The sequence below is a fragment of the Aricia agestis genome, chromosome 13 (assembly GCF_905147365.1).
Source record: "Aricia agestis chromosome 13, ilAriAges1.1, whole genome shotgun sequence".
In the NCBI taxonomy this organism is placed as follows: domain Eukaryota; kingdom Metazoa; phylum Arthropoda; class Insecta; order Lepidoptera; family Lycaenidae; genus Aricia; species Aricia agestis.
Genome location: NC_056418.1, coordinates 13161555 through 13189008, shown reverse-complemented (window position 1 = coordinate 13189008; position 27454 = coordinate 13161555). Strand labels below are relative to the sequence as shown.

The window sequence follows — 27454 nt, the reverse complement described above, 5'->3', positions numbered from 1 at the left end:
CTCGGAATTTACAACGACAACCAAAGTGATTACCAATTCTAGCAAAGGTCGATCTTTAAAACTTTTCCTAATATTCGTAAACGCTTATCCAAACACTGGATGGATATTGACCACTGCGTATCTCAATTCGTTACCAGCCATGGAAATTTTAAAATCAAACTTTACGGATCTAAGTTACTAGCATAGGTCGAGCACATAGGTAGAAATGGTAGAATATGTACGACCGAAGGCAGTATGTTTGAATCATGTTCTCTGGGAGAGTTTTTTCTGCCAAGAGTCAAGACTGAAATTATTATTGGCAACAGTCTAACACAACAAATTCCAATATTAATTCAGCTATACTTAGTACAGTTACAATTTTTATAATTATAGTTTATTTTCGTGGTGCATTAAAAATTTCGTCTGTAATGTAGATCCAAATAAAATAGTCGTAGATGGGTGTTCAATTTTGTAAATCTCGATTTTAATAACATACATTCACGCGGACGAAGTTGCGGGCAACAGCTATATTTTCAATTAGAACAGATCACTCGAAAATCGAGATTTGTATCGATTTCTGTTCAAAAATATATAACATATTATTTACCAAGTTACGAATCATAATATGATTCAAATTATGATACATAATATGATTCACAATATGAATCATAATATGATTCACAATATGATTCACAATAGGAATCATAATATGAATCATAATATGATTCACAATATGAATCACAACATTATTCACAATTGTAAATCATAATATGATTTACAATATGATTCACAATATGAATCATAATATGAATCATAATATGATTCACTATATGAATCATAACATGATTCACAATATGATTCACAATATGAATCATAATATGAATCATAATATGATTCACAATATGATTCACAGTATGAATCATAATATGATTCACAATATGATTCACAATATGAATCATAATATGAATCATAATATGATTCACAATATGAATCATAATATGATTCACAATATGAATCATAACATGATTCACAATATGATTCACAATATGAATCATAACATGATTCACAATATGATTCACAATATGAATCATAATATTGTGAATCATATTCACAATATGAATCATAATATGATTCACAATATGAATCATAACACGATTCACAATATGATTCACAATATGAATCATAATATGATTCACAATATGAATCATAATATGATTCACAATATGAATCATAATATGATTCACAATATGATTCACAATATGAATCATAATATGAATCATAATGTGATTCACAATATGAATCTATATACTTATAATAAAATCGTAGAGGTAAAATTTTTGTACATTGAAAATAAACTTGAAAAAACCAGTCAGGGGCATGTTAGAAGAGTAGAACACATTTTAACTGTTTTTGAAATTTTTGTTTCTCTGTCTGTTTGTCTGTTTGTCTGTTTGTACAGGCTAATCTCTGAATCCGCTGGACTGATTTCAATGAAATTTGGCATGATGATATACCTTACATCCCTGGTCAACATCTTAGATACTTTTTTTTAACCGACTTTAAAAAAAGGAGGAGTTAATGTTTACTTTGCTGTTTGTGAACAGCAAAGTAAACATTAACTCCTCCAACAAATTAACAACAAAAAAAGAATTTTGAAAATCTGACCACAAACAGCAAAGTAAACATTAACATAAATTGCCCGAATTTGATACCATGTTTACAATAAAATCGGCCAAGTGCGAGTCGGACTCACGCACGAAGGGTTCCGTACCGTTATAGAGAAAAAATAGGCCAAAAGTTGTGTTTTTGTATGGGAGCCCCCCTTAAATCCATACTAATATTATAAATGCGAAAGTATCTCTGTCTGTCTGTCTGTCTGTCTGTCTTTCTTGCTTTCACGCCAAAACTACTGAACCGATTGCAATGAAATTTTGTATACAGTTATTCTAGAGTCTGAGAAAGGACATAGGCTACATTTTGATGTGGGAAAATATCTTATTTCCATGAAAATATCGATGAAAATGAATTCGCATTGCGCGTGGCCAGCGCTCATCCCGGGGGTCCTGGGTTCGAGTCCCGCAGGCGGAACAAAAAGTTTTCAATGTTCCTGGGTCTTGGATGTGTATTAAAATAAAATTTCAAAAATCTTAAACATATTTTATGTATAATACTAGCTGTTGCCCGCGACTTCATCCGCGTGGACTTTAGTTTATAGCGCGCGGTGTCAACAAAATTTGTGTCAAATTTAAAAACTTTTTAAAACCCTGGTAAGTGGTACCCCTCTTAGGGCCGCGCTACACCGGAATGGCAGCGCTGAAAGTGCTCGCCTCGCCGCTGCCATTCCGGTGTAGCGCGGCCCTTATTAATCAAAACAGCTGTGCAGTGTGCACATAATCTATACTAATATTATAAATGCGAAAGTATCTCTGTCTGTCAGTCTCGCTTTCACGCCAAACGCCAAAACTACCGAACCGATTGTATTGAAATTTTGTATACAGATAGTCTAAAGCCTGAGAAAGGACATAGGCTACTTTTTTACTGAAAGAAAGGGTTGTAAGGGGGTGAAAATGCGTAAATTTGTTCAAATTGAGTTAGTTCCAACAATTCATAATATAATATGGCGCCGTGCGTCTTCTACATCGCGCTGACGCTTGCTCAAAAGTCTTTCTATAAGACGTGGTATCATCTTACATTTAAGTTTCGATTTTTTTCGATTGTTATATTTATTCTACGGTATTAAATAACTCAGTACTTTATCTGTGTAGTGACGTAACCTTAAACCTATCAATGATAAATAGTTTATGGCTAAAGTTTTGTAATTGGGGGCTAAAAAGCTTTAAAATTTGGCATAAAATATAAAGTTTAATATAAAAAATGAAATACTTATTGTGTGCACACTGGACAGCTGTATTGATTTAAGGGGTACCAGGGTTTTTTTTATAAAAGCTCTTGACACCAATTTTGTTGACATCGCGCTTTATAAACTGAAGTCCACGCGGACGAAGTCGCGGGCAACAGCTAGTTGTATAATATATTGAGGTTATAACTTAATAGTTAGAATTTTTAAGCAGAAATTTATTTTTTCTTTTTAGAGTATTTAAATAAAAGTTTTATTTTCAAAAAGTATTTTGCTTATAAGTTATTTTTTGTTTTTTAGTTAAATCTCTGACTAAATCTCTTAAGTCAAGCAGACTTAAGAGATTTAGTCAGAGTTTGTTTTGTTTCAAGAATTTGTTTAAATCTGATTAACTTAATTTAACTTTTTAAGAAATCGTACCTAATTTTACGACTAAAAAATTAAATATCAACCAGGGATTTTCTATGCCCGGCTGGTTTTGACTTAACATAACAAGACACGACAGGACACGACACGACACGACACGACACGTCACGTCACGTCACGTCACGTCACGTCACATCACGTCACGTCACGTCACGTCACGTCACGTTACGTCATGTTACGATATGACACGATACGGCACTACAGGACACGACATGACTTTTCAATTTACTCTCAATGAGCCTTTTTGTTTGATACCCATATTGCAGAAGTGCTTTAAAAATAACTATATTCCCCAATCTTGGATGAGCCGCCATATTGGATGAATAATGACATTACATTCGTTTCCGAGTTACTCTCAATGAGCCCTTTCATTTGATACCCATATTGCAGAAGTGCATTAAAAATAACTTTATTCCCCTAACTTGAATGAGACGCCATATTGGATGTAGAATGACATTACATTCGTTTCCGAGTTACTCTCAATGAGCTCTTTCATTTGATACCCATATGGGTATATATATACAGGGTGTAACAAAAACAAGTGATAATACTTTAGGGTGTGTACGTGTTCCTTGTAGAGATTTCACTGTGAAAGTGGCAGCGCTGAAAGACCAAAAATTTTTTTCACTTTTGTATGGGCAAGGGCCCGAGCGTCAGGAGTTTTCCCATACAAAAGTGAAAAATTTTTTTGGTATTTCAGCGCTGCTACTTTCACAGAGAACTCTCTACAGGGAACACATACACACCCTAAATTATTATCACTTGTTTTTGTTACACCCTGTATATGGGTAATGCAGAAGTGCATTAAAAATAACTATACCTCTATTTTGGATGAGCCGCCATATTGGATGTAGTATGACATTACATTCGTTTTCGAGTTACTCTAAAAAGCCCCTTCATTTAATATCCATATTGTAGAACTGCATAGAAAATAACTATTTCGCCATCTTGGATGGTCGGCCATATTGGAATTAGTGACATACAATATCATGCATTGTCATTGTAAATATATCTACTTCAAAATTGAGTTCCAAAATTTCACCCGAACATACATACTTACATACATACAGAGCAAGTTAAATAAAAGCTTTTAAAAATAGCCTAGTAGTTATAAAGCATAAAGTTAATATACCTAGCGGAATAGAGCAACAATCTCGAGCTGTCAAACGAAACCGAAATTGGTTTTCATCTGTGTGAAAAATATGTGTACGTATACACTTACACAAGCATGATTGAACATGAATTCTATGAGAATAAATTGTCAACGTGCGGCACGTGCCGACTGGACGTCAAAAAAAGAGTGCTGCTGTCATGTATCACACGTCTCTTTTTACCACGCAGTGTTACTGATAGTGACATCTCTTGCTCAGGCTTTTGTTTCTCTATTCCGCTAGGTATATTAACTTTATGTTATAAAGTGGAATGGTTTATTTGAATTTTTGTCGGTGACCTCCTGGTGAGGGCGACGACGAACAAACAGCCTGAGATTTGAATCTTTCAAGCAGTCACAAATGATCAAATCTATTAAACTAAAGCCCAAACAGTAGTAGTAAGTTAGTAATTTGAATTATTTCAATTCAAATTTACTAAAACCCATTTTTTTCCTAAAGACGTAAAATTACAACAAGGCTATTTGAAATAAACACAATATAATATCAAAAGCCAATTTCTAAAACAAACGAAGTTCCTTGGAGACAGTTTTAGTACTTATTTATAAAAATTTTATATTATGAATTGATTAAAAAAAGATTGAGCTAGGACCCCTGGGTCACCGTAACTTGTACCCAGCACGTAAACTGGATATATCTCCCCTTGTGTTGCCACTATTCGTTAATCAGTCTACCTATGTACAGTAGAGACTCGATTAACCGGACTAATTATTATTATTGTCGTCGTTAGGCTGACGGATATTCGAAAATTCCGGGTGATTGCACGAAAAGAGGCGGGTTTGAAGAATATTACGTCCCGTACATGATAGTCTCTATTAAATGTGAAAATACACCTTTTTCACCGACTTCCAAAAAGGAGTAGGTTATATTTTACTTTTTTCATATTTGTTAGCGGACTATCCATCTTTGTTATTATACTATGTTGACGCGGACGAAGTCGCGGGCAACAGCTAGTACTATACTAAAATAAATAAATTGTCATTTATATGCCCTTATTTACAGGTGGCGAAAGATGGTCGCAGAGAAAAGCTCGAGCGCAACAGAGACGACGATATGGTGCGAGAGAGAGAAATAAACGACAAATCGGTACGTGAATTTATTTTATTTATAATTATACAGAATGCAACAAAACAAAGTGATAATACTTTAGGGTGTGTATGTATTCCTTGGTAGAGAGTACACTACGAAAGTAGCAGCGATGAAAGACCTTTTTTTAACTTTTATATGGGCAAGGGCCCGAGCGTCACGAGTTTCCACATACAAAAGTGGAAAAAAGATTGGTCTTTCAGCGCTCTTACTTTCACAGTGAACTCCCTATAAGGAACACGTACACACCCTAAAGTATTATCACTTAGTTTTGTTACACCCTGTATACTAAATGACACCCGCGCCTCCATAACCGTGCATTTTTACGGGATAAAAAGTATCATATGTCCCTTCCCGGGACTCAAAGAATTTCCATACCAAATTTTAGCAATCGGCTCAGCAGTTTTGGCGTGAAGAGGTGATATTATTATATTATATGGATGACGCCGGCAATTTCGTTGGGCCAAAATTGGTTAATCACGCGGATTGAAGGAAACTGTGTACATAGTAAAAGGAGGGGAAGTAAGTTATCTTCATATAAAGGCACCGCGCGTGGCTTGTATGTGTGCGCCATAGTATCAATGCGTCGCCACGTACGGCACACAACAAAATCTCGGCCAGTTTTATAAGGCTGGTACCGCCGAGATTTTGTTGTGTGCCGTACGTGGCGACGCATTGATACTATGCCGCACACATACAAGCCGCGCGCGATGCCTTTGTATGAAGATAACTTACTTCCCCTCCTTTTACTATGCTGGGTAGGACACTGGCATATGATATGATGACAGATAGCACCGTTTTATTATTTGAATTTTGTTGGTCGCGGTTGCTTGCCGCATTGATCGGAATCGCAGAACACTTATTTACATCGTCATTAATACTACGAGTAACTAAAAGCCGAGCGAGTCAACTAACTTTTGTTGATTACAGAACCCTAAAACTGAACCCTAACCAGCTGATTTTTTGTATATTGACAGGTGATTAGTTGCATTTAAAAGTAATATTGTCCTACAAATATTAAAGGAACATGAAATCAAAGTATGAAATCCTTTCTATCTCCACTTTCGAGATTTCTCGCAGATAAAAATGTTGTTCGTCTTCTCAAAATGAAGCTAAGCTCACAAAAAAACTAGCTTGATAGTTAAATAAAAAAATATATTCTAGGGAATCCTTACTATTAGGTCCGCCATCTGCCTAGGAAGCAACTTCTCTGGTAGTACATGCGAAGTCGGTTTTATCTTTTTAATAAAATCGGCCAAGTGCGAGTTGGACTCGCGCACGAAGGGTTCAATATTATAATAGAGCAAAAATGGGCAAAATAGTATTTTTTCTATGAGATTAATTACTTAGTTTATTTTAATTTTATTAATAAATATTAAATTATAAATACAACTGAGCATCTTGTGTACATTTCAAGTGCCTACCTTATATCAATAAAGGCAATAGCCTTTATTGAGATCGAACGAATAAAGAAAAAAATCATGTTCCCACTTCAAAATTTTATTTATTTTGTTTTAGTATTTGTTGTTATAGCGGCAACAGATATTATACACAATCTGTGAAAATTTCAGAAGTCTAGCTATAGCGGTTTTTGACATAGAGCCTAGAGACAGACAGACAGACAACGAAGTCTTAGTAATAGGGTCCCGATTTTTACCCTTTCGGTACGGAACCTTAAAAAACTCTTATTATTGAGTCTTAGATAAATAAATAAATAAATTAATTCTTTATTGAGAGCTACTAAGGCCCAAATTGTTAGTCATTAAAACTAACTAGTAAACTCTTAACTCAAACTCGAATGTTGGCCGGCTAACCAAAATTCTAGAGTTCAGATAGAGTCTAGACTATAGGCCGAATAGTATGGAAGAGTGTTTTTCAACATTTTTTATAACGCGACCCTTTGGTATGAACAAAGATTTTGCAACCCCTTTTGCTTTTTAGGGTTCCGTACCCAAAGGGTAAAAACGGGACCCTATTACTAAGACTTCGATGTCTGTCCGTCTATCCGTCTGTCTGTGTGTCTCCAGGCTATAACTCAAGAACCGCTATAGCAAGATTCTGAATTTTTCACAGATTGTGTATATCAGCTATTGCCGCTATAACAACAAATACTAAAAACAAAATAAATTAAATATTTAAGGGGGGCTCCCATACAACAAACGTGATTTTTTGGCTATTTTTTGCTCGATATCAGTAACGGCAGTACATAGGCACTTGAAATTTTCACAAGATACTCCGTTTTATTTGTACTTTAATAATTTATAATAATATTTAAAAAAATGAAATAATCACGAGGGCTCCCATATAAAAAACACAATTTTCAGCGTATTTTTGCGCTATTGTGGTACGGAACCCTTCGTGCGCGAGTCCAACTCGCATTTGGCTGATTTTTTTAATCAAGCATGTGTGGTTATGAATATATTCCGTGTGCGAAAATTCTCCTATCTTATATTATGTGAATCTTTTTAATCTTTATAGTCTTTTTACTTAAATAGTTGTCTCAATCTTCGCGAAACAGAAGCTTCGCAACCCTCAAGGTTGTCGTGAGTTGAAAGACACTGGTCTAGAACAGCTATGTGAAATATTTATTGGCTGTTTTTCCAGGAAATTTAATGTAATAAATGAAAACTTCAATTCCCAACGCGAGTGAGTTTTGATGATTGATCTTTTCGTGGTTCGAATTAGTAATGTGTAATTAGTTTTAATTAAAAAGCCCACAGTCCCAGAGGTGACGACCCAATTCCCAAATTGTATGGTTCTAGTCATGAGAGTCACTATACCTACTTTAGGCCGCAACTGCGTTGCGCCAAAATCAGTTAATACCGAATTTCATCAAAACCGGCTCAGCGGTTTAGGTGCAAAGAGGTAACAGACACACACGTTTTTTTTTAAATAAAGGGGCAAACGAGCAAACGGGTCACCTGATGGAAAGCAACTTCCGTCGCCCATGGACACTCGCGACATCAGAAGAGCTGCAGGTGTGTTGCCGGCCTTTAAGAGGGAATAGGGTAGTGTTGGTAAAAATAGCATTAGCAATAGTTAAATTAATCGTACTTCCTAAAAATGCGATTGCTAATATTACCGTGCGCAGCAATAGTCTGCGATCATGATAAAAAATACACGTCCGCGCTGTTACGCACCGCGGCGCTGTTAATGAATTGCTATTTTTCACTCGATGTGAAATACTCGACGCAAGCGGTGCGATGCGAACCGATTATTCACGATGCCGCGTTTATAGTAAATAGCAAAGCAATAACACGTAGCATGCTGTGACATCAAAATTAGCATGTTAATGAAATTAATAGAAAATAGCATTACTTGATACTTCCCATTACTAGAATAGCGTAGGGGATTGGGCCTGGATCACTCGGCAGTCGGCGACACACACCGCAATTTATAATATGCTTCCACCGCGGTTTGGCCGCTTTAACTTTAACGCGAGATTACAAGCAAATGTAATAGTTTATTTAAATAGCGGCGCGGTTTCGCTGTCATTTACATACAATAGGCTAGTTTGCCATGTTTTTAAGCTATTGGATAGCTTTATCGCAGCCTTCCACCGACCTCTGTGGCTCAATTGATTGAGTGTGTGGCAGCTCAAGCCGGGGGTCGCGGGTTCGAATCCCGCCGACGGAAAATCAGGTACTTAGCACGGGGCCAGACTGACGAGGTGTGAAGCGTCCATAGATATTATTATTATTTCAATTTTCAGCGCGGCGACTGAATCAAAAAATTCCGTAACGAAAATAATCCTTACACGCCAACCGGCCGCGGCACAGCGGAGCGGCGTTGAAAGCCGTGCATTGTCGACTCTCTCAGAGAGAATCGAGAGTCGACAGCTACACTCTAACCATTAGAGCAGGGGCTCCCAATCTTTTTCAACCTTGTTTTTTTTTAATGAAATAAGGGGGCAAACGAGCAAACGGGTCACCTGATGGAAAAAAACTTCCGTCGCCCATGGACACTCGCAACATCAGAAGAGCTGCAGGTGTATTGCCGGTCTTTTAAGAGGGAATAGGATAATAGGGGAGGATAGGGGTGGGAAGAGAAGGGAACAGGGAAGGGTAGGGAAGGGAATAGTGTAGGGGCCTCCGGTAAACTCACTCACTCGGCGAAACACAGCGCAAGCCCTGTTTCACGCCGGTTTTCTGTGAGAACGTGGTATTCCTCCGGTCGAGACGGCCCATTCGTGCCGAAGCATGACTCTCCCAAGTCTAAACAGCCTGCGGCGCAGTTGCACGTCAATATTTTGACACGGCGCCCTACTCTTACCTAGCTATTAGAACAAGCTACATACTTAAATAAACACCTTTAATGATTATAGTAAGTTAATGCAGGTAAATAATAATAAACAAATATTTAATCATCTACCTGCTTCACCTCATTAATATTATAATTGTATTTTTTTATATTTGTGGTTTCGGATAAGGATGGAGGATCGACTCACGGCGCCCCTCTTACCTTTCCACGGCGCACAGTTTGGGAGCCTCTGCACTAGAGTCTAGACCACGGAGGCATTCTCAAAAATAGAAACATCGGTGAAAGAATAACTCTGATATCTTAAAATTTCTCAAATTCGAAAATCACATAGAATAAACCTTTCCAAAACGCTCATCTCCTAATCTTTGACCTTGGCCAAAATTTAATCCCTATTGCTTGTGATTGCTTGGTTAAAACGAGCCTCATCATCCTGACTATTCCTCGGAGCTGGTACCAGTGCCAGAGGTCGCCAGTCATTATTTATCCAAGTCAAACGGGTCCTAACCTAATTTCATAACTGAGGATCGATCATTTTCAATAAGAAATTCTAACTAGATTGATGGCTTTCCAACTTGAGGCGGACTCAAGTCAATGAAAAAATCGGCCAAGTGCGAATTGGAATCGCGCATGAGGGGTTCTGTAGTCTGTACCATCATAGAGCAAAAACAGTAAAAAAAATGTGATTTTTGAAAGGAGCATCCCTCAATTATTATTTATTAAATTTAATTAAGTAATTATTAGATATCTATTCATTATTAAAGTATAGTTTATACCACTAAATATTTTTGAACATTTCAAGCACTGTTTGACATTATTAATATCGAGCAAAAAAGGAAAAAATCACCCCCTTAAATATTTTTAACCGACTTCCAAAAAGGATATGTTCGGCTGTGGAGATTTTTTTATTTTTAGTACTTACTTTCCTTATAGCAGCAACAGAAATACATAATTATTGTATGTAATCTGTGAAAATTTCAACCCTCCAGCTGTTACTGTTCCTGAGATACTACACCTACTTGGAGACATACAGACAGACTGCCTGACATCGAAGTGTTACAATAGGGTCGCGTTTTTACTTATTGGGTATAGAACTATTATACTTATATAAAATTCTCGTGTCACAATTTTAGGCCGCGTACTCCTTCGAAACGGCTTTACTGATTTTAACCAAATTTTATATGCATATTCAGTGGGTCTGAGAACTGGTTGTTATTTCCCGCTCATATTTTTGTTCGGTCTTCTGCTTCTCTATGGGCGTTTGTTTTTTTTATATTAAGAGCAATGATTATTGAGAATAGGTCAAAAGATCTTGATGAGGAATAGGTAAAGTGGAATAAGTTAATCATTAAATTACATTACTGCCCAAGTTATATCATATCCATATTAATATTAGAAATTGCGAATGTCTGTTACGGCTTTACAATAATATTATAAGCTAGGAACAAATTTTCATGAAATTCGGTGAGACGAATAATTTTATCGTGGAATTATGTACGTGCCCTAGCTCTCATTGCCCACAAAAATTATTTACTTAAGTAAGTACTTAATAAATTTATTTTTTGTAACGGTAATTTTTGTATTCATGTTAAACATAAATTAAACACATTTTATACTAAAGTAAGAATAGCAAAAATATTAAATCAATTTCCTCCAATTTTCTTCGAACCTAATAATTTCATTACCAAACTTATCTTGATCGTATATTTTGTTTAGAACCTTTAGAAATGCTTTGAAGTATTTAAGTATCTAAAGTATTTCTTATCAGATCGCGGTACCAAAGTTTATATCTGACATTTTCAGATATTCTGAACGAAAATGGCGTCATATTATTATTGTTATTAATGCGAAAAAACTTTTTATTGGTTAACGAAAAAGGTAAAAGGGCCCCATAGTTAATCGGAGTTATATATTGTATCAAGTGCTGTAGTTTCTTTAAATATAAATATGTACTAATAATAATGTAAATCAACTGACAAAGTCGGTCGTATTCAGAGTCGAGCAGTATATAATATGTAAGTATTATTATGATTAGGTAATAATTATTGTTGTTTGTAAAAATGTTCTCCGAGTGCGGTCGACTCTATGTCAAAATCTTTAAGCGCTCTTACAAGTTACAGACGAACGGCACGTGTCGGCGGCACGTGTCGGCGGCAGTCGACGGCAGTCGACGGCACGTGTCGGCGGCAGTTGACGGCAGTCGACGGCAGCCGTCGTCAGCCGTTGACAGTTTATGACCTTTCCTAAAACGATCATGTTTCCAAAACACTTTGTTGTAAGATTACAATAACATTACCGTACTCACTTTTTAAATATAATTTAACTAAAAAATGCAAAACATTGTTAAATCCGCTGTGAAATATCAACTTTTTTAAGATCGCTAGCTTGACGTTAAAGTAATTATTGTTTATCTGTCAAACGGTGTCGCTTAGTAGAGGTGGTGGTAGGCCCCCAGTTGTGACGTACCGCCTAAAGGTAAGCGGCCACAGGTCGGTATCATACGCAACGGACGTCTCGCATCCATCGGATAATTTTTTTCACAGTTCGCCCGCTGAATCGGCAGCGTACGGATTACCGACTAGCCTAGTAAATGAATGCTCAAAAGGGGGGTGTGGATGGAATAGTCGAAAACAGAAATTTTGACTTAGGAACTTTGTTTGGACTAATTTGAAGATATACATACTGGCTAGTCGGTAATCCGTATGCTGCCGATACAGTGGGCGAACTGTGAAAAAAATTATCCGATGGATGCGAGACGTCCGTTGCGTATGATACCGACCTGTGGCCGCTTACCTTTAGGCGGTACGTCACAACTGGGGGCCTACCACCACCTCTACTAAGCGACACCGTTTGACAGATAAACAATAATTACTTTAAATGCGAGACGTCCGTTGCGTACGATACCGACTTGTGGACCGACTTGTGGACCTTTACGATCTACGTCACATCTGCAAGCGTGATAAACTGTCGACGGCTGCCGTCGACTGCCGTCGACTGCCGCCGACTGCCGCCGACTGCCGCCGACACGTGCCGATAGTCGCATAATACATTTCGCATAATACAAGACAATGCTTAAAAGATATTCCTAAAAAATCTGAAAACCCACTGACCTTTATAATCATAGGGTCGAGACTCGAGAGCTAGTTCTTGTTAGTGTTCTTACTTCAGCCCTTTTCGGTCAAAGCCCTTTTTAGGTTAAGTGCCAGATGTGGACTTGTATCTGTTGTGAAGCTTGTGAAAAATATAATTTATATTTAAGTTCCCTGTCAGGTTTTTTAAAATTTTATGTTATAAGTTATACAATACTACCTTTCATTAATTAATAATGTGGGACCTAAATGTACCTCAGCACATTTTCATTTCACTACAAATATTTATGATATTAAGTTTATCTTTTTGAAATATCGCAAAATAAAGAATATAATTTATAGCCAGATGGTATATAAATCATCGTTATGATTTCACCGGCGAAGGAGCGAATGAAGACCAAAACAAACATCTCGAGAACGAACCAAATGTATTTTTGGCTCTGTATGTGGAACGAACTGAAATAGTCAATTGAATGCTGCAACCGAGTGAAGTACTGGCCTTATAGACCATAGACAATAAAAACGGTTGTGAAAAAAACAATGTTCGAAATTTGAATTTATTTGAATTGTGAAAATTCGGTGACGAAATCTAATGTAAGCAAGGTAATTAATGTGGCGGTGTTTATTTCAATATTACTGATACCTGTTATGTAAGGTAAGAGCACTAATGGTAGACTCGGAACTAATAGATGACACTTACGACAAAAATACCATAAAAATAAGAATTAGTCTAATTTTTTCTCAACACTATAAACTTTATAAGCTTCTCAAGCTATCTGTTGACGTGAAAAAATATATTAGGGACGCCTTCGGGAACAAAATTTCAAAATGGGATCAGTTTTCGTAAAAAATGTGACCGCGTCAACTCGCGCTCGGCAGTTTCTTAGCAAATAGGTTAAGGAAGGCGAAATTTTGCACGTAAGTTTTAAATACATTTATTTGATTTTTTTAATTTCTATTGATTTCATTAGATTAATGGTCATGTTGTTTACACTAATTAATGTTTATTTATGATTTTTTATCCATTTTCCCTAACAATATAAAGGGTGTCTACTATTAGTTCTTGAAAATGTTAAAAAACCTAATAGATGACATGGAACTCATATCATCATTTTGCAATACATACTAAAGTTATTTTGTAGTTTATTCTACTGCAAATATCATCAATATTCTCTGAAAATATAATTCTATTAACAAGCTAACAAATTAAAACTACTGTACCTGAAAATTGACATATTAGACCTTGTCTGATCTAAAAATCGATTGCTTTAGTTTTTTAGCAGTAAAAAGAAGAAAAAGGAGAGCTGAGAAAATAAAGAAGAAAAAAGAAGAGGCAAGAGAAGCATGGAGACTAAAGACTGAAAATAAATTTGCTTGGAAAAAATATATGAAAAATAAAAATATAAAAGGAAAGATAGTTTCAGCATGGAAGAAGAATGGATAGAATCTGGAAACAACGTGGATAATATTTCATATACATGTAGTTACTATGATGAAGTAAATGGAATCTTTTGAAAAAACGGCAAATAAAGACCTGATAATAGGAAAAATGTTAAAATCAAATCAAATCAAAATAATTTATTCATATAGGTCACACGGTAACACTTATGAACGTCAAGATTCTTAAATAGTTACATTAATACATGGTAGTTATCACAATTTGACTTACATAAATTACTGACAAATTCCATTTTATGAAAATAAAATTATTATGTATATAATTCAATAACAAATAGTTGTATGTATATTTTATGCAAAACAATAATGTCAATATAATTTTTAAATATTTTAAATTATTATAGTTATGTCAATTCAGTCAGTCCAAGTAATATAAAATCATGTTCATACAATAATTAAATATTATGACAAGTTAGTTTAGTAGGTACCTACTTATAGTAAAAAGAGACATGGTTAATTATTATTATTAATATTGTCACACTTATTCCCATGGATGAATGTCATCAAAATAGTCATTTATTCTGTAGTAGCCCTTACAAATCAATTTGTTTTTGATACATTCCTTAAATTTATTGAAGGGCAAGGCTAAAATGTCATCAGGTAGTCTGTTATAGAAACGTATACCGAGTCCCACGAATGAGTTTTGACCCTTATGAAGACGTGAATAATTAACGGCTAGTTTATTTTTGTTCCGTGTATTAAAAGAATGCGTGTCGGATTTTTTATCATAATATTGGATGTTCTTTCGAATAAATATAACATTGTCAAAACATTGTTAAATGTAATGTAATGTTCTATGTCAACTATTAGTTCATATTGGTGTCTACTATTAGTGATGTTCGTTTTCTGTGATGTCATCTATTAGTTGTTAAGACTAAGTTTACAAAAAGACCAATAATTTATTTTTTAATTGATTTGTCAGTGAATAATCATAATAGTTTTATTTTGTAAGTGTTACTGAAGACATGGAAGAATTTATCAATCCTTTATTTTGCATAAATATATATTTTACAACATTCAAATGTTCCATGTTTCCTTAAAGCGTCTGCCATTAGTGCTTTTACCTTATTTCATTATATTATTAGGATACGTTTCAGTTTGATTAATTAGTTTTGATTAGACTTAACTGTTTCGTAGGATTTTCGTGTATGTGTGATGTTTCTAGTTAACCTAAATCCATTAAAAAAATTAAAATATTTAGTGCATTAATATTCTATTTAAAATACAAGTTCAAATGTGATTTTGAAGTTTGATACGAAAGGGACTGCGAATGAAGTTGTAATATAATATTGGATTAAACAGCTATACTCAACCTGGGGTCCTACTTAAAATGCTGGCAACGCACCTGCAACTCTTCGGATGTTGGGAGAGTCCACGGCTGACGGTAGTTTCTGTTTCTGTTACATCAGGTGCTCGTTTGCCTCCTAATTTTATGAAAAAAAAGGTGTACAAAAACCATGACAGTAACGACCTACGACTCCGAATCGATTGGCCGAGGTCAATCGCACTAATTACTGATCGTCTCTTAAATCGAATAAAAATATCGATTCTACTGGCCTTGTCATTTACACCTACCTTTTTAATTTTTTACATCAACTATCACGTTCTATATTTTATCTTGTTGAGAATCTGATGTGTCTAGATTCTAGATTACTTTAAATATCATCCAAATAGGTTTGGCGATCAAGGCGTCATCTTAATTTTTTTTGTCCTTTTTGCTACGTACCGTATATTATTATTATTTTTAATGAAGCCAAATTAAATAAGTGACAGTGATTAAAATAACTCTAAATTATAATTAGATCATAGTTGACCCCCTCCGCCTCGCTGGGCAGAATAAACCCGGAATTAACCTAAATACCCGTATACCGGAATAATTATTTCAGAGGTTGTAGTGTCAAATGATATCTGTATTTCTTTTCTACGTTTTTACGCGTTTCACCGAAATTCGTGGTCTAATGATTTGAAAAAACCTTGTCACTTACCTCCTTCATCATCTGGATATTCTGGCTATACGTAAATCCACATTTTTTAATTCAGATAATTTTCCCGGTCCAAAGGCCATCATTCGAGCAAAAAACGAACATTTTCAAATTTTTTGTTACCCACTTCACCCACTTAAGTCTTCAATTGTAAGTATCTAAGTAACTTTACAAATTACAACTTTGTACGTTAATTGGAGACGAGACAAGGTATTCTAAAAGTTTCAGTCGAAAATAATTAAATTACACAATATATTTTACGCGCTGAAAAGCTATATATAAAGGCAACGTGACTAAGGCAAAAAGTTTATAATTTGGCAATCTTTGTCCCACGTTAAAATATATTAATAAATTCACGTTTTACCAGTGATTAAGAGTTTCATTTTTGTATTTTTGTTGAAATCGAGATCGACTGTGATTGGCTGATAAAGAAGAAAAAGAATTTGCGAATAAGTATACAAATTTACTAAAAATTTCTATGTCTCTCTTTCTTTTTCATTCGTCGTAACAACAGGAGAATAACTCTTGCGATCCATATAAAAATAAGCACGTTCGAATTTCGAGCGCACCAACAGCAAAATATTGACGGAGTAGGGGCACGGGGCTGCGCACCGTTCGCGGCACCGTGCCACGGCGGCGGCGTCGTGAGTCGTGACGTTCCACGGTGACGGCGCCGCGCCGGGCCTTGGATGATAGGGACGCGGCTATATTAAGTTGTCAAGTTAACGCCAGCGTTAACTTGACAACTTAATATAGCCGCGTCCCTATCATTAACTTTATGGGTTGACACCAGTGTCAACCCATAAAGTTAATATACCAAGCGGAATAGAGAAACAAAGGCCTGAGCAAGAGATATGTCACTATCAGTAACACACTGCGTGGTAAAAAGAGACGTGTGATACATGACAGCAGCATTCTTTTTTTGACGTCCAGTCGGCACGTGCCGCACGTTGACAATTTAATCTCATAGAAATCATGTTCAATCATGCTTGTGTAAGTGTATACGTACACATATTTTTACACACAGATGAAACCAATTTCGGTTAGATTTGACAGCTCGAGATTGTTGCTCTATTCCGTTAGGTATATTAACTTTATGTGTATTAACTTTATGTGTCAACCTAATCCGTCTCGACTTTGAATGAAGAAGTTTTTTTTTTCAGAATCGTCGACGGACAGTCGGACGACGGAGATGGCGTCGCGACGGCCGTACTCGCGCGTCTTCGCCGGTGAGAGCGGTAAATCCATACTAATATTATAAATACGGCAGTGTGTCTGTCTGTCTGTCTGTCTGTCATCGAGTCCCGGGAAAGAACATAGGACGATTTTCATTCTGTGAAAATGTACGGTTTCCGCGCTAAAAATTAATTTTGGCGCAATTTTTATGTAACAGCATCATTAATTCGTTAAATAATCTATCGTGACTGATCAGTGATCACTGATCACCTACTTGTAGAAAAAGATGATCAATGCATGGGCTCGAATAAAATGAAAACTAAAACAAAGTAATCTTCATTAAAACGCACTGAGTCACACACATGCATCAACCTATGCCACTTCGTAGTGCAATAGCGTAGATAGACTCACACATATGAAAGAACGGTCGTCCTTACATCGTGCTTGTGAAGCTCTTTCCATACTTTTTATTCGACTTATTCATCCCAATGGTTACGAAAGTAAGAAGATGAGAGGCTCTTGCACACTGCCCACACGCTTGAGCACACCGCACAACTAAATCCTGAATAGCTGACCTTTAAGAGGATACACCAGGGGCGAGAGAAATTGAAAATAGGTATATGAAAATATATTGCTGTCTCGCCAATCTCAAGTCTCCCATCGCAGAGCGCGATAGAGACAACACGACAAAAGTTCTAATAAAAGAACAGAAAATCTTCGATTCGTTGTCCGCTGATTCCTTCTCCAAAACTTAACCGATTTAAGTACTTTTTTCATTAAGAATTAAAGCATGGCTTGAGCTGTGTTCCTATGTTTTTTTTTTGTATATTTTAGCCAGTTTTCTTTTCTGGGTGTTTGAACACAGAGGAAAATCTTGCCATTTTTTTGGGTTTTTGGACGTTCTTATCTTTTTTAATAGTAAAATTATGAAAAAAAGAAAACATAGGGACATGCTAATAGTGGCCATAGATATTCAGGAAAAAATCGTAACTCTACCGGCATTATCCAGGGAGGAAACAGGGGACAGCGTTCGTATGGAAAAACGGCGGTGTGGAATCCTCTTAATGAAACTGTCCACCATCCCTAAAACCCGTGTGCCGTGTGGGTGGTATTATTACAGTATCTTTCCTTACTTCTAATTATTCACAAGATTATAACTAAACATTTCAACTTACACCAACATTTTAAGCGCCTAAGGGCACGCGTTTTAAACGCTACAAAAGCAAATTCATCTAATTAAGGTAACTTTGTAGCACAAATTGTTTTACATTTTAACTAAACCCTATTCAATGAACGGGACAATGGACGAAAATTGTGTAATTTTGAATGCTGGTAAATGTTTAGCTTAAATAAATAGAACATTAGGGGCCTGTTTCACCACTTCTTGATAAGTGCCGAATAGGCTGTAATTCACCACTTAACTTGCCAAATCAAATATGGAGAATCTGTCAAAAGTTTTTTTTATGAAATATGGGGGCAAACGAGCAAACGGGTCACCTGATGGAAAGCAACTTCGTCGCCCATGGACACTCGCAGCATCAGAAGAGCTGCAGGTGCGTTGCCGGCCTTTTAAGAGGGAGTAGGGTAATAGGGGATGGTAGGGAAGGGAATAAGGTAGGGGATTGAGCCTCCGGTAAACTTACTCACTCGGCGAAACACAGCGCAAACGCCTTTTCACGCCGGTTTTCTGTGAGAACATGTTATTTCTCTGGTCGAGCTGGCTCATTCGTGCCGAAGCATGGCTCTACCACGTGTAAGTTGTAAATAGCCTATTCGGCACTTTATCATAAAGTGGTAAAACAGGTCCTTGATAAATTATTACATTTTATCTTCGATTTTATAGATAATGCACTAAGTGATTTTTGAATCCGTACTAATATTATAAATTGCGAAAGTGTGTCTGTCTGCTGTTACCTCTTCACGCCCAAACCACTGAACCGATTTTCAAGGACAATACAACAAGGACATAGGATACTTTTTATCACGAAAAAAATTTATGGTTCCCGCGCGATAAACGAATTTTGTGTTGCGTGTGTCATCTATAGTCTTTTATTGCGGTCTGAATTGACCCTATGACAACGCGCCGTGTGGAGTTACCCTTACACGCTGTAGGGATATACGTACTATAGGGTTTATACGTGGGAGAGCCACTCTTTACGTGGGAGAGCCATGCTTCGGCACGAATGGGCCGGCTCGACCGGATAAATACCACGTTCTCACAGAAAACCGGCGTGAAACAGCGCTTGCGCTGTGTTTCGCCGAATGAGTGAGTTTACCGGAGGCCCAATCCCCTAACCCCTACCCTTTTCCTTTCCCTCCTCTCAACTATTACCTTCCCTTCCCTACCCTCCCCTATTACCCTATTTCCTCTTAAAAGGCCGGCAACGCACTTGCAGCTCTTCTGATGCTGCGAGTGTCCATGGGCGACGGAAGTTGCTTTCCATCAGGTGACCCGTTTGCTCGTTTGCCCCCTTATTTCATAAAAAAAAGGGGAAGACCTATAACAGACTCATTAAAAAAGGCAAATATTTAACACGGCAACTGACATCCTTTTTAGGCGACTTTCTATTAAGTCACAAAAACACTAACTTTGCGGTGATATCTTAGCATCTATTAAACTATACAAGCAACAAAAGGCTAGGATCAAAAAAACTAAAAAACGGCTGCTATAACTGCTTACAGTACTGTTGATACCTTATATTTGATACCTTATATTTATCAAGCGGGATCAGTGTAAAACTGGACTAATTTTTCCGAGGGGATATCAAACATTCTTCACTATCGCAGTCAGAAAAATACGGGAAATTTCTGACGAAGACACAGCAAGACTAGTTTATTTCAGTTATTTTCATTGTAGAATGTCGTATGGCATCCTCTTATGGGGAAACGCTGCCGACATTAATACGATTTTTGTGCCGCAGAAGCGAGCTATACGTTCAATTTATAAAATGTCAGCTTTTGAATCTCTGAGAAAAAAGTTTAAAGAAATTGGTATTCTAACTGTTGCTTCTCAATACATTTTGGATAATGTATTATATGTTAGAAAGAATCTTAGTAAATTTACAACCAAAAGTGACAGTCACGGAAGAAACACTAGAAATAAGTACAAACTAGAAATACCGGTGATCAGACTTAGTAAAGTTAGTAAATCTTTTAAAGGTCAATGTATACGCCTTTACAATAAAATCCCAGAAAACGTTCAAAATCTTTCCATTAATAAATTTAATAAATTATAAGCAAAAAACTTTTAAAAAAAAAAAGCTTTTATTTAAATACTTACTCTAAAAAGAAAAAATAAATTTCCCCTTAAAAATTCTAACTATTAAGTTATAACCTCAATATATTATACAATTTGCATGATAATAAAAGCTTGTCGCGTGATTTGTTAATAATAAACTAGTAAGTGCCAATTCAACTGAGTAAACTGATATCATATTTTTTATTTTATTAAAGTAATTAAATATTGACAGATTGTTAAGTCTCGCGACAAGCTTTTATTATAATGCAAATTGTATAATATATTGAGGTTATAACTTAATAGTTAGAATTTTTAAGGGGAAATTTATTTTTTCTTTTTAGAGTATTTAAATAAAAGCTTTTTATCAAAAAGTTTTTTGCTTATAATTTATTTTTTGTTTTTTAGTTAAATCTCTGACTAGATTCCTAAGTCTGCTTGATTGTAGTTTGTTTTATTTCAAGAATTTGTTAAAATCTGATTAACTTAATTTAAGTCTTTAAGAAATCGCACTTAATTTTACGACTAAAAAATTAAATATCACTTAACAAAAATGACCGGATTCAACGATTCAATAAATTAAATATCACTTCACGACACGACGCGACGCGACGCGACCCGACCCGACGCGACACGACACGACACGACACGGCACGGCACGACACGACACTTTTCAATTTATTCTCAATGAGACTTTTTGTTTGATACCCATATTGCAGAAGTGCTTTAAAAAGAACTATATTCCCCTATCTTGAATGTGACGCCATATTGGATGTAGAATGACAGTACATTCGTTAACGAGTTACTCTCAATGAGCCCTTTCATTTGATACCCATATTGCAGCAGTGCATTAAAAATAACTATACCTCTATCTTGAATGAGCCGCCATATTGGATGTAGTATGACATTACATTCGTTTTCAAGTTACTCTCAAAAAGCCCTTCCATTTAATATCCATATTGTAGAACTGCATAAAAAAAGAACTATTTCGCCATCTTAGATGGTCGGCCATATTGGATTTAGATTGATGTCATATACAATATCATGCATTGTCATCCAAACTAAATGTGCATGCAAAATTTCAGCTCGATCGGTTAAATATATCTACTTCAAAATTGAGTTCCAAAATTTCATCCGAACATACATACTTACATACATACAGAGCAAGTTAAATAAAGCTTTTAAAAAAGTAGTCAAAGAGCGTTTGTGTGCCAAAAGGTCAATGATTTCATAAACGATGGCACATCTTGGGGGTAGGATGGCTGCTTGCTAGGCTATTTCTACATTATTTTATGACTTACAATTATGTATGTATATTGACATTGTATAATTTTGAGTTACAACATTGTAAACCTTATTTTAAAAGATTAATTTTTCTCTCACTTTTTTTGGTAAAAAGTGGACCCCGTGCGAGTTTCTTACGCCGGTTCTTCTCGCCGGGCTAGTTCCCGGCCGGTGGTAGGCATCATGTAGACGTTCAGAGAACATTTGCAAAAATTTATTCTGAATAAAAAAGTTTGAGTTTGAGTTTTTTCACTGGCAACTATTGGCTTTCATTATAAAAATACACATTTGGCAGCGATTTTTAGGTAGCTTTAAAACTGAGAATGGGTATTATAATAATGTATTTGGATATTAGAATATTAGAATATAGTTTGCAGATTCGCAAATTCTTGAAAAATTTAAAAACTTATGTATTGTAATTTTTTTTTCAAAATAATTTTTAGTTTAATTTCTAAAATTGAAGCCATTTCCTAAGCCACTGACTGTTCCCCTAAACTTGGGCATTAGTTAGTGCTTATCCTGTCAATAATAGTTACTCGCTCCGAGCGCCATCTTGGCCGTGATCCCCAAATTGATGGCTTGGCGAGAAATCTTCGGGGCAATCTATCATTTGGCCGCCATTATCGGAAGTCTGTGTATTGTTGAGTGAACCCACGTTTATGTTAACCCTAGAAGGCTAATCTATCTCAGAAGTTCACAAAACCTTAATATACCTACGTCTCAGAGGCGTACACATATAATTCACAATTTTTATGTAAAAATTGCATTATTTGGTTTTTTCTTGGGCTGGAAATATAAATTTAGTATGTAGGCTAAAAAAATAAAACGACATTATATCACAGTTTTAACGCAACAATAAAATTATATAATGCGAAAATTGGAACAAGAAATTAGCATCTTAAGGAATTAACAGAAACATAATATTGTTGTTTTTTAAAGAAGTTTTTCTTCTTTAAACTAATCAGATTTCAAAAGACTAGGTAAACCTTAAGAGCAATCTACACACATATCAACCTTGTGCTCGTTACACGCAGATTTTTTAACATTTATAACGGACCAAATTTGATATTCTCCTTTTTAATAGGCATAAAAGGCGCAAGTTACATAACTATTTTCTTCCTTCCTTTGAACGTCGTCGATAATTTGGTCATTTTTAACTTCGGTAACCAAATCTGGAATATCTTCCTCATTTAGGATTGCTAAATTATCGTCTTCATCAGCTAATCTTCGAGACCATGACATTTTATATCTGAAACAACGCCGAAAGAGATATAAAATATAGGAAAAATAAGCAAAAGTAAATTCTCATGAACCTAGTTAAAACTTACACAAAGCCTAAACATCCGTCTGGTAAACGATATATCAAAAATGGCGGAACTTACCTTATCGATAATGATATCGTATGCTAGCTCCTGGTTTCCACTGAGTTAGCGTAAGTGCACGACGTGCCAGCTTCAACCATTAGAAAAAGACAAACGATTTTCGGTTTCGTGTACGCCTCGCAGACGTAGATTAGGCTTCTAGGGTTAAGAACGTTTACTGCCCAGGTTCTGAGGATTTTACTACGCTTTTATTGGCTTGGGCTGTATGTACGTAACGAAATCTTTGAGCACGTTTTTTACCCATCTCCAGTAGTCTAATCAATTTGTAAATTGCGAGCCAATAACAATGCTATCATTTGTTAAAATTTTTGGAAAAAAAAACGTGTTCTTTATATTTTTTAACTGATATATTTGTTAAATGTTTATCTATTCACTACCGCCTTTAATTGGCTAACATCAATATATTAACCAATCACGTTGTTGAGTCTATTCATAAAGCCTCAGAAACCGCACATTCAACAATAATAATTACTGTCTAAAACTCTAAACACACTAGGCCGAAAATACGCGGCTTAAGTGCGGCATGATTTGATTAGACCTGCAATGTATTTTAATTTAATTTTTGAATTACTGATGAGTAATGACATGACGCATATTTTCGGCCTAGTGTGTTTAGACCACGGTTTAGACACTTAAAATCTCTTTATCGGTTGTAAATTATTTCGCTACTATGATAATATTATTAATCATAAAGTAGTTATTAACTAAGGTGGACATTAATAAGTCATTCTTTGATAATATCGTAGAGGCAGAGATCGTAGGTGTAGTTGCTTGTTAGTAGAGACAAAGTGTGTCTATTTGTCTGTACCTTTGAGGTAAAAGATATATTATAATACTTTTTATTCCAGAAAAAAATTCAGTTCTCGCTGGATAAACTAATTTTTGCGCGATGGAGTTGCGGGTGTCAACTATAGTTACGAATAATACACTGACATAGCGCTACATTTGTAAACCTACACCCAAATAGCAGAGAAGACAGAATTATAGAGAGGAAAAGTAACTCCGTCAAAAAACATGCTCCACAATACTTGTCGAAAAAGTGTACCTTAGGTACACATTTCAATACATTTGCAATATTTAGGTGACCTTGAGCGGTACTAGGCTGACGTTACATGACAGATCAAAAGGAACCAAATTTAAAACGGTAATAGTATGGGAGTTACGATTCCTTGGCTTTTATTATTCGTAGGCAATGATATTCTATGTTACTAACGTAACTAGATTGGAAGTTTACGGTAGCAACGCGTTGCCACTTCGAAGATGCCTGCAGGCATATCTCACATACATAATGACATAACGAATAAATGACTTGACATTGTCTTTTGAACAAAAAAGTGGTTACGCATTTCTGAGAATCTTTTGTAAGACATTGCTACTCTAGTATTTTAGAAACTCATTGTTCGTAGGTACACCGACTTAGAACTGAGGTTGAAATAGTTGTTAAGCAATTTTTAAGTTTGCCGTATTATGACAAAAGTCGTCGCTACGTTCGTCACATAAACAGCGCTTGCGCTGTGTTTCGCCGAGTGAGTGAGTTTACCGGAGGCCCAATCCGCTACCCTATTCCCTTCCCTTCCCTACCCTTCCCTATTCCCTCTTAAAAGGCTGGCAACGCACCTGCAGCTCTTCTGATGCTACGAGTGTCCATGGGCGACGGAAGTTGCTTTCCATCAGGTGACCCGTTTGCTCGTTTGCCCCCTCATCTCATAAAAAAATAAAAAAAAATTTAGTTGTTGTTTATATTTTGGCACATGCAAAGAAAACTGTCAGAATTCAATTTCAAAATCTTCATTTTAAAAATACCTAAATGATATCAGCCAGCGCGCCAGCCCTTAACTTATCCTGGCGAAACCCGAAAGAAATGACAGGTATTAATACACGTCCGTCTCTTAGCAGTCGAAGTACTGGTAGTTATGTCTATTGTGCAATAGGCTGCCAAAATCCCAACTCTTGGCTTTATCGTAGTCTGACAAAGGTGTGCTTCTCTCTCCTCGATGCTTCTATTTCTACAATGACCTAACGCCTCCGTGGTCTAGTGGTATAGAGCGCGGCTCTTGACTCGGAGGTCGTGGGCTCGATTCCCGCGTTGGAAACATGTTATTTCCAAGTTTGGTTAGGACAATGAAGGCTGATCACCTGATTGTCTGACAAGTAAGATGATCCATGCGTCGGATGGGCATGTAAAAAGTCGGTCCTGCGCCTGATCTCTCGCCAGTCGTGTCGGTCGTCCGTCCCACTGGGTTATGAGAGTAAAGGAATAGAGAGTGCTCTTGTGTACTGCGCACACACTTGGGCACTATAAATTACTCCTGCGTAGCTGGCCTGGTTTCAATGAAACCGGCCACCGTCACCGAAACCGGTGTGGGAGCTATTATTATTATTCTACAATGACCTATGCTTCTACTTCAGAATGGAGCGGGGCGACGGGGGGTCCTCCGGCCGAGGTGGTGCTACGTTTGCACCCCTCCACACCCCCCTCGGTGGGTCATTCCAACCACTCCAACCTGTCCGTCGCTGATGCCGGTAAGTGTATTTTTTCTTTTATAAAAAAGGGGTAAACGAGCAAACGGCTCACCTGACGGAAAGCAAATACCGTTGCCCGTGGACACTCGCAACATTAGAAGAGACTCGCAACAAGATACATTTTATGTAACTGACACAATTGACATGCGAGACGAGACACGAGGACTAAGGGCCAGGCCACAACACTGCGTTGCGGCGTCGTATCGCAAAAACAACATCGCACAGAAATGCGATGCGATCTCGCAACGCAAAAGTTTCATAATATAGTATAGCACTCTTTACATCGGAAATTTTCACGATGCGTTCTGCGGCGTCGTAGATTTATACGATGCGACGCCGCAGAGCAGTGCTGTGGCCTGGCCATAACTCCTAGTGGGCAATCAGAGATAAAAATTACTTGTGGTAATTAATATAATATTTTTACCTATGAGTGCGGAGAGTGATTTTAATATAAGCCCCATACATTATCTGTCAAAAACATACCCACCCAAAACTCGTTCGAATATAAATCCAGCCAAACGTTTTACTTTTTTATTATAGAAGTAAATAAATAGATTAATAATAATAAGCGCCAACCCACACGTACCACAGCCACACGACAACTACAACCACACGACAACCTCACCACGTGGTCAGGCGTATCTTTCGTATTGTAAATGAACTGAACCATTCACACGTACCACATTTTGCAGTCGTTGTCGACCACTTGTCAAATACCGACCACATTGCAACCACATCGCAACCACAGCGTGACCACGTCGCAACCACATCTAAACCACAACGTTGCGTCGATGCAACGACAAGCCGCCCGCGCTCTTCCCCCCCTCCGTTTCATTGACTTTCGTGCGTAACCACATCGCAACCACATCGCAACCACTGGCGATAACGCAACCACGTCGGCATTTTGTTGGTACCACAACGCAACCACAAAATGCTGCAGCGACACCATTCACACGTAACCACTGCTCGACGACGTTTTGTCGTTGCGATGTCGTGTGGTTGTGGTACGTGTGGTTGGCCCTTACATGTCATTATCATCAAATTCAGTCTACAAATTACAACATAATGATGATTGATAAGGACAGCTACTCGTACTGCGTACATACTGATTTGTATCTTGATTGTTAATATTGTCCATTTGCCACTTATTCCCCTAAGGGTTTAGAACTTTATTTTTAGCGAGCAACATGCATATATACAATTATTTATGTTGCAAAAATGTTATAGCGAAAAAATTCCTATGCAATCTACGAATAATAAAAACTAATGCAATAAATAAAATAAAAAATAAATAAATAAACGTTTATTCAGTAATCAATAGATAGTTTTACTATAATATTAAGTATATTAATAAAATTCACAAAAAATAAAGGCAAACAACACACATGCCTTGCTAGTTGGCGGAGAAAAAATAAAAGAGGTTACTCTAAAATTTCGTCTTTTGTACAGAAATATAATTATGTTGTATTTGGCAACATTTTTCGAATAACCTTTAATCATTATTTATCTTTACTCTGCCAACAGAAAGAACTAAACGCCATCGATCATAGA

The 27454-nt window shown here is 36.5% G+C and overlaps 1 protein-coding gene across 2 annotated transcripts in view; it reads left to right on the top strand.

The window, feature by feature from the left end:
- LOC121733204 overlaps positions 1 to 27454 on the top strand; it is a 149256-nt gene that overhangs the window by 109043 nt on the left and 12759 nt on the right. Inside the window, exons 2-4 of one of the 2 annotated variants that reach the window (XM_042123380.1) lie at positions 5434 to 5517; positions 17467 to 17541; positions 25790 to 25903. In XM_042123380.1, the coding sequence (XP_041979314.1) occupies positions 5434 to 5517; positions 17467 to 17541; positions 25790 to 25903 (273 nt within the window). Of the gene's footprint in view, positions 1 to 5433; positions 5518 to 13345; positions 13467 to 17466; positions 17542 to 25789; positions 25904 to 27454 lie in introns of those variants that run through there. The other variant, XM_042123381.1, reaches the window with a different exon arrangement.